Source organism: Rattus norvegicus, chromosome 1 (genome assembly GCF_021556685.1).
Source record: "Rattus norvegicus strain SHRSP/BbbUtx chromosome 1, alternate assembly SHRSP_T2T, whole genome shotgun sequence".
NCBI lineage: Eukaryota > Metazoa > Chordata > Mammalia > Rodentia > Muridae > Rattus > Rattus norvegicus.
The window spans coordinates 170,511,081-170,519,324 of record NC_141534.1 but is presented as its reverse complement, the minus strand read 5'-3'; the positions used below and the strand labels follow the sequence as shown (position 1 = coordinate 170,519,324).

The window sequence follows — 8,244 nt, the reverse complement described above, 5'->3', positions numbered from 1 at the left end:
TTCTTTGGAGGATGTTAAAAGTGACCTGAATATGGAACAGGAATTAAGCTATCCTTGGACTACTAAGAACTTACCATTATACTTTTACTCCAAAATGACTGTCATTCTCATTCTTAATGCTGCCATGACATGAAATTTTAGGAGTAACTTCAGATGCTCTTAGTTATATAGTTTCTATAAATAACATTAAGATCAACCTTACATGATTACACCAAAAATATGTCTTAGTGAATGCAAGAAAACATCTGGAAAAACCTGTCTTGAATTTGCTTTGTCTTCACTCCATATATTATAGGGTTGAGAGTAGGGGGTACCACCACATAGAGGTTAGCAAAAAGAATGTGCATGTGACGTGGTATGCTGTGGCCCCCAAAACGGTGAGCAAAAAAGGTAAAGAGAGAAGGTGTATAGAACAGAAGGATGACACAGACATGGGAGCCACACGTACCCAGAGCCTTGAGTCGGGCACTTTGAGAAGGTATTCTAAACACCGTATGGAGTATAAGGGTGTAGGAGATTATTATAAGCACAATGTCTAGACCTATAGAAAATAAAGGCACAGTCATTCCATAGTAAATATTCACTTTGATGCTGTCACAGGCCAACCTAGCAATGCCCATGTGTTCACAGTATGAATGATGGATGATGCTCCTGCCACAATAAGTGAGTCGATAAACTAGAAAGACCAAGGGAAAACAGATGAAGAAGCTTCTACTCACAGATACGATGCCTATTCTGCAGATTACTGATGGGGTTAGAATGGTGGTATATCTTAGTGGATAGCAGATGGCTACATAACGGTCAAATGCCATAGCCAGCAGTATGGCTGACTCTGTTACAAACATGAAGTGCAGAAAAAACATCTGAGACACACAGCTAGCGAAAGAAATGCCTCCAGCTTGAAACCAAAAGATGGCAAGAACCTTTGGTGTGGTCACTGTAGATAGAATGATGTCAGCTAGGGCCAACATGGAGAGGAAAAGGTACATTGGTTCATGAAGGCTGTGTTCTGTGAAGATCAGGAGTATTAATAGGGTATTGCCTATTAGGGCCACTATGTACATTGAACAGATGGGGATGGAGAGCCAAAGGTGTATATCTTCTAATCCTGGGATACCAATCATGGTGTACCAAATGTCTCTAAGGTTGGTGTGATTTGAAGACATTATCATTTCTTCTCTGTCCTCAGACACTAAATCTTGGAGCTGAAGGAAAATAGGAAATCATAAAAATTAGGATTATTTTATTATGTTTTTAAGAAATAACACTTCATAGACTTACTAAAATAACAATTGGTTGGCACACGTTTTTCAGTGATAGGCAGAGTTTATTAACAGTCAAATATAAACTTGAAAACATATACTGTTGACAAAGGTGATAATTAAACTTAAAAACAAAACTTTAAATATTAAAGTGAAGTTTACATACTGTGCCAAAAGTTTTGTTTTAACATCAAATACGTAAGCAAATCCAAGGAAGGTTGGAAGGTTTTGCACATCATAGCTGTTTTTTTCTTTTATTGGATATTTTCTTTATTTACATTTCTAATGTTATCCCTGTTCCAGGTTTCCCCTCCAAAAACCACCTATCCCATCCTCCTGCTCCTTGCTTCTATGAGGGTGCTCCCCGACCCACTCACCTACTCCCTCCTGCCTCCCAGTCCTGGCATTCCCCTACACTGGAAAAAGAGCCTTCACAGAACCAAAGGCCTCTTCTCATTGATGCCTGACAAGGCCATCCTCTGCTACACATGCAGGTGCAGCCATTGGTTACTCCATGTGTTCTCTTTGGTTGGTGGTATAGTCCCTATTAGCTCTGGGGAGCCTGTTTGGTTGATATTGTTGTTCTTCCTAAGGGGTTGCAAACAACTTCAGCTCCTTCAGTCCTTTCTCTAACTCCTCCATGGGGGACCCCATTCTTAGTCCAATGTTTGGCTGTGAGCATCCACCTCTGTATTTGTCAGGCTCTGGCAGAGCCTCTCAGAATACAGATATTATCAGGTTCTGGCCAGCATGTACTTTTGGTATCCACAATATTGTCTGGGTTTGGTGGCTGTATATGGGATGGATCCCCAGGTATGGCAGTCTCTGGATGGCCTTTCTTTCAGCCTCTGCCCTAAACTTTGTCTCTCTATTTCCTCCTGTGAGTATTTTGTTTCCTTTTTTAAGAAGAATTGAAGCATCCACAATTTGGTCTTCCATTTTCTTGAGCTTCATGTGATCTTTAAATCATATATTATTCACTTATCAGTGAGTGCATACCATGTGTGTGTGTGTTTTGGTTTTTTCTTTTTTTTCAATGGGTTATCTCACTCAGGATGGTATTTTCTAGTTCCATCCATTTGCCTAAGTATTTCATGAAGTCATTGTTTTTGGTAGCTGAGTAGTACTCCATTGTATACATGTACCACATTTTCTGTATCCATTCCTCTGTTAAGGGACATCTTGTTTTTTTCCAGCTTCTGCCTATTATAAATAATGCTGCTATGAACATAGTACAGCATGTGTCCTGGCTATATGTTGCAATATATTTTAGGTATATGCCCAGGAGTGGTATAGCTGGGTTCTCAGGTAGTATTGTGTCCAATTTTCTGAGGAACCTCCACAATAATTTCCACAGTTGTTGTACCAGCTTGCAGTCCCACCAACAACAGAAGTGTTCCTTTTTCTCCACATCCTTGCCAGTATCTACTACCACCTGAGTTTTTGATCTTACAGTTTTATTTTGTTCATTTCTTGATTCTTAATCAAAATACTCTATTACTAAAGTTATAGAATTGTAATGGTCAGGATACTCATTTTTTTAGGAGCCCAGTATTACTGAAATTCATGTTAATCCTACAACCTAATGTAAATCTTTTCATTTGGCAATATGCTTTTTAGGATTATTGTAAAATATTCTTTGAAAGTAAAAAGAATGTACAAAGTGTTTGCTTTGCTGTAATTACTAAGTGTAACACTGGAAATATATTCTTGTTACATGATCACAGTACACAATTTTTCAACTAAAGCAACACATGAGTATTCTTTTAGAGCTAACTCAGAATATATTGAATATTTTGTCCTATTATTTTCTAAATCTCATTCTCTTACCCCAGTGTTTTCAACAATTCAAATTGAATTGTTAGACTAATTCAATTTACTCCATTAAATCTCAAAACCTCAGATGACAAGATATATTGGCAAAGATATGGAGAAAGAGGAACACTCCTCCATTGCTGTTGGGATGGCAAATGGTTATAACCACTTTGGAAATCAATTTGGAGCTTTCTTTTGGAGGCAAACCTCAAGACCCAGAAATACCACTTTTGGCAATATACCCAAAAGATGCTCCACCATACCATTGAAGTACATGTTCCACTATGTTCATAGAGGCCTTATCTGTGATAGCCAGAAGCTGGAAACCACCCAGATACCCCAAGACAGAAGAATGGTACAGAATGTGGACATCCTGGGTTTTTTAGGGAAATGGATGGAGCTAGAAAATATCATCCTGGGTGAGGTAACTTAGACCCAAAAAGACATGCATGCTATGTACTCACTAATATGTGGATATTAGCCAGCAAAATACAGAACATCCAAAATACAGTCCACAGAACCCAAAAGGATTAACAAGCAGACAGGTCCAAGTGAGGATGCCTCAGTCCCCCTTGAGAGGGCAAAGAAAGAACCCATAAGTAGGGAGGGAGAAAACCTGTGAGGGGAAGGGAACAGGTCAGGGGGAGAGGGGACCAGGATCTGGTATTGGGTGGGGAAAAGGACTGAAGCCCTGAGGGATAACAGAAAGAATGAAAATAGGCTTACTAAGGAGGTAGGAAGTTGGGAGGACCCTCCAGAATGCACCAGAGACCTGGGAGGTGAGAGACACTATGGACTCAAAGTGGAGGGCCCTAGATGAAATGCCCTACAGTGAGGAGAGGGAACTTGTAGAACCCACCTCCAGCAGAAAGACAGAGCATCAAGAGAGGGATGGGATTGCTATCCAGCAGTCAAAACTCTGATGCATAATTGTTCCTGTCTGAAAGAACTGCAGGGATGGAAATGGAGAAGAGCCTGAGGAAAAGAAGATCCAGGGATGGGCCAAAAGAGGATCCAATAAAAGGGGAGACCCTAAGCCCTGACACCATTACTGAGGTTATGGGGTGCTCATAAAAATGGACCTATCATGACTGCCCACCAAAACACCCAACAAGAAGCTGAAAGAATCAGATGTAGATATTTATACCCAACCAACCAACAGAAACTGCTCACTCTTGTGTTTGAATTAGGGAAAAGCTAGAGGAAGCTGAGGAGGCTGGGCAACCCTGTAAGAGAACCAGCAGTCTTAATTAACTTGAACCCCTGAAATCTCTCAGACACTGGATCACCAACCAGGCAGCATACACCATCTGATATAATTCCCCCAACACATATACGCAGATATATATGTTCAGTCAGAGAAGATGCATCTAACCCTCAAAAGACTGGAGGGACTCCCCAGGGACTTTAGAGGTCTGGCAGGAAGGGTGGTGTGGGGACATCCTAGTGGAGACAGGTGGCATGGGTAAGAGGTATGGGATGCTGAACACAGTAGTAGGGTGGACCAGGAAGGGAATAAAATATTGAGTGTAAAAGTTAGAAAAATTTAAAGAAAAGAAAAAGTAGAATAAGGAAAGAGAAAAATTAAAAAAAATCTTATAGGCTACTCCTTCAACCCTTCCAGGAGGAACAACAGTATCAATTAACCAGACCCCTCAGAACTCCCAGGGACTAAATCTCCAACCAAAAAACATGCATGGTCCAGTCCATTGCTCTGGCTACACATGTTACAGGGGACCTTTTCACGTGGTATCAGTGGGAAGTGAGACAGTTGGTCCTTAGGAAGCTTGGTGCCCCAAAGAGGGAATGCTAGAGGTGGGAGGCAGGAGTAGGTAGATGGGTGGGGAAGTACCCTCCTAGAGGCAAAAGGAAGGGGAATGGGAGGAGGGGCTCATGGAAGAGATGTTAGGAAGGGAGATAATATTTGAAATGTAAACAAATAAAATGATTAATAGATAAAAATGCTTATAGACCATGTTTATATGTTAGTGTTTTCTTTGTTTTCATTTCTGATCAAGTATATTCATAGAGAAAAGGGAATTTTCTCGAACAAACTGACAAAACACATCACAACATAAAAATGAAAAATTTTTGACCAACCTTGGATCATCTTATGCTGAATAAATAAGCAAATATTGATCATGCATATATTCTGTATCAGAAACTTTTCTAAGAAACTTTTCTGTATCTAAAACTTTTCTATTTCTGATATCTAATAAGATATCAGATTGGATAAGTAAACTGTGACCTTTAAGTTCATATGAAAGATCACCTAGGGGGTTGGGTTAGTTTTCTATGTTAATAAACACCAAATTAAATTATTATTTTGCAATACTTGAAGTGTTGTTGGGATAATCTACCACCACACATATTGTATTGATTGGCTATGAAAGTGTGTCCCTGTACTCTTAATTATTGATTGGTGTCTGGACACCATCAGGTACTGGCAGGATATATAAATATTTATTCAGTCCTCACCTACCTAAGGCATTCTCTGGCTTCAGTAAAAATCTGAAGCACAGAACACATGAAACCAAAATGTGAATGCTTCACTCCTTCTTTAAAAGGGGAATAAGAATACCCTTGGCAGGGAATAGGGAGGCAAAGTTTAGACAGAGGCTGAAGGAACACCCATTCAGAGCCTGCCCCACATGTGACCCATACATATACAGCCACCAAACTAGATAAGAGGATGAAGCAAAGAAGTACAGGCTGATAGGAACCAGATGTAGATCTCTCCAGAATATGACAAATACATAGGCGAATGTCAGCAGCAAACCACTGAACTGAGAACGGGACCCCCATTGAAGGAATCAGAGAAAGGACTGAAAGAGCTTGAAGAGGCTTAAGACCCCATATGAACAACAATGCCAACCAACCAGAGCTTCCAGGGACTAAGCCACTACCCAAAGTCTTTAAATGGACTGACCCTGGGCTCCAACTGCATAGGTAGCAATGAATAGCCTAGTTAGAGCACCAGTGGAAGGGGAAGCTGTTGGTCCTGCCAAGACTGAACCCCCAGTGAACGTAATTATTGGGGGTGGGCGGTAATGGAGGGAGGATGGGGAGGGGAACACCAATATAGAAGGGGAGAGGGAGGGGTTAGAGGGATGTTGGCTTGGAAACCAGGAAAGGGAAAAACAATTGAAATGTAAATAAGAAATACCCAAGTTAATAAAGTTGGAGGAAAGAAAAAATCTGAAAGAGAATATCTAAGTTGGAAGTAAGGCGTGCGTGTTAGTGTTGGGAGGACTTCCAGGCAGAAAAAGGGACCCTTGGAAAAAAGAAAGGTAGGAGAAAATCCATCAGACAATGAGGGATTTACTGCAGTGGAGCAGAAAGGTACAGAGCTAGACACATAGGCTTGAGAGTCATGTTAAGTTTAGATAGCTGGTTGGGAGACTGCCCTAGCTAAAATGCCTAAGCTTTATTCTATTTAAAAAAGACTTAGCCCAAATGCTTGAATTGCCCTAGATCCCTAGAACAAACGAAACTCAAGACGGATGATCAAAATGTGAATGCTTCACTCCTTCTTTAAATGAGGAAAAAGAATACCCTTGGCAGGGAAGGGAGAGGCAAAGATTAAAATAGAGACTGAAGGAACACCCATTCAGAGCCTGCCCCACATGTGGCCCATACATATACAGCCACCCAATTAGACAAGATGGATGAAGCAAAGAAGTGCAGACTGACAGGAGCCGGATGTAGATCGCTCCTGAGAGACACAGCCAGAATACAGCAAATACAGAGGCGAATGCCAGCAGCAAACCACTGAACTGAGAATAGGACCCCCGTTGAAGGAATCAGAGAAAGAACTGGAAGAGCTAGAAGGGGCTCGAGACCCCAAAAGTACAACAATATCAAGCAACCAGAGCTTCCAGGGACTAAGCCACTACCTAAAGACTATACATGGACTGACCCTGGACTCTGACCCCATAGGTAGCAATGAATATCCTAGTAAGAGCACCAGTGGAAGGGAAAGCCCTGGGTCCTGCTAAGACTGAACCCCCAGTGAACTAGACTATGGGGGGAGGGCGGCAATGGGGGGAGGGTGGGGAGGGGGACACCCATAAGGAAGGGGAGGGGGGAGGGGGATGTTTGCCCGGAAACCGGGAAAGGGAATAACACTTGAAATGTATATAAGAAATACTCAAGTTAATAAAAAAAAAAAAAAACAAATGACTACAAAAAAAAAAGACTCTGTCTTTTTTGGGGATTTAGCTCAGTGGTAGAGCTCTTGCCTAGCAAGCGCAAGGCTCTGGGTTTGGTCCCCAGCCCCGAAAAAAAGAAAAGAAAAAAAAAAAAAGACTCTGTCATTATTTATATAGCTGGTGGGTCGGTGAAAGTCCTGTTACAATGTGCTCCTTATGTTTGATCATTTCACAGATTTCTCTTTGTTATTTTTCCTCAGGTCGATTGTACTATCTATATTTCACTGTCCTGGCACTCCCTATGTAGACCCACCTGTTTCTGTTTCCTGAGTGCTGGGATTAAAGACCTGGGATCTTATCCTTGCACATGAATCTATTCTAATGGAAAATATGATTTTTTACCTGCTTTCTTAATCACTTACTAATAGACTTCCTAAAATATATTTGGTTCTTTATCAATAAAAAATAAATTCTACAATGGCAGGAGTATGTTTTCAGCATGTGACTTAATATATTCTTGAGAAAAATATATATCAGTCAGCATTGAAGAGAGATGTGGTGACTAACATTTTTTTTCTCTGCAAAGTGGATTTTCTAGGTAAACTAAGACTAAGCAGAACATAAACATAATGTTACCAACAAGACAAAATGGAGAAATGCGTCTATATAGTGGATGAAATAATGAGTTTTTTTGGTAGGTAAATCAGTCATGAAAGAAAGGAAATAGATTATCTTGACATAAATCATCTAGAAAAAATAGTAATAAGAAGTAATATAAGAATTTCAGAAATTAGAAAATAAATACATGAATGTATTATTATTTAGAAATAGTAGACACATATTTTGTTTCTAAAAAGAGCTAGGTGAATTAAATCAGAAGGTTGTTTCGGTGTTGCACACTGCACTGGAAAGAGAACTCTTCCTTAACTATTCTACTTTTGGCTTCCTTGATCCATCGCAGCAATGCCTTCCTAAGACGGTATCACAGTTCTACCTTGGAGTGAAACTGCTATTCT

General features: G+C 40.4%; 1 protein-coding gene across 1 annotated transcript; it reads right to left on the bottom strand.

Moving 5' to 3' along the window:
- Positions 1 to 224: 224 nt before the first annotated feature.
- Or52z13 (olfactory receptor family 52 subfamily Z member 13) lies at positions 225 to 1,172 on the bottom strand. The gene is given in 1 exon segment (NM_001000742.1): positions 225 to 1,172. A coding segment is annotated over 1 exon segment (948 nt).
- Between the last annotated feature and the right edge of the window lie 7,072 nt (positions 1,173 to 8,244).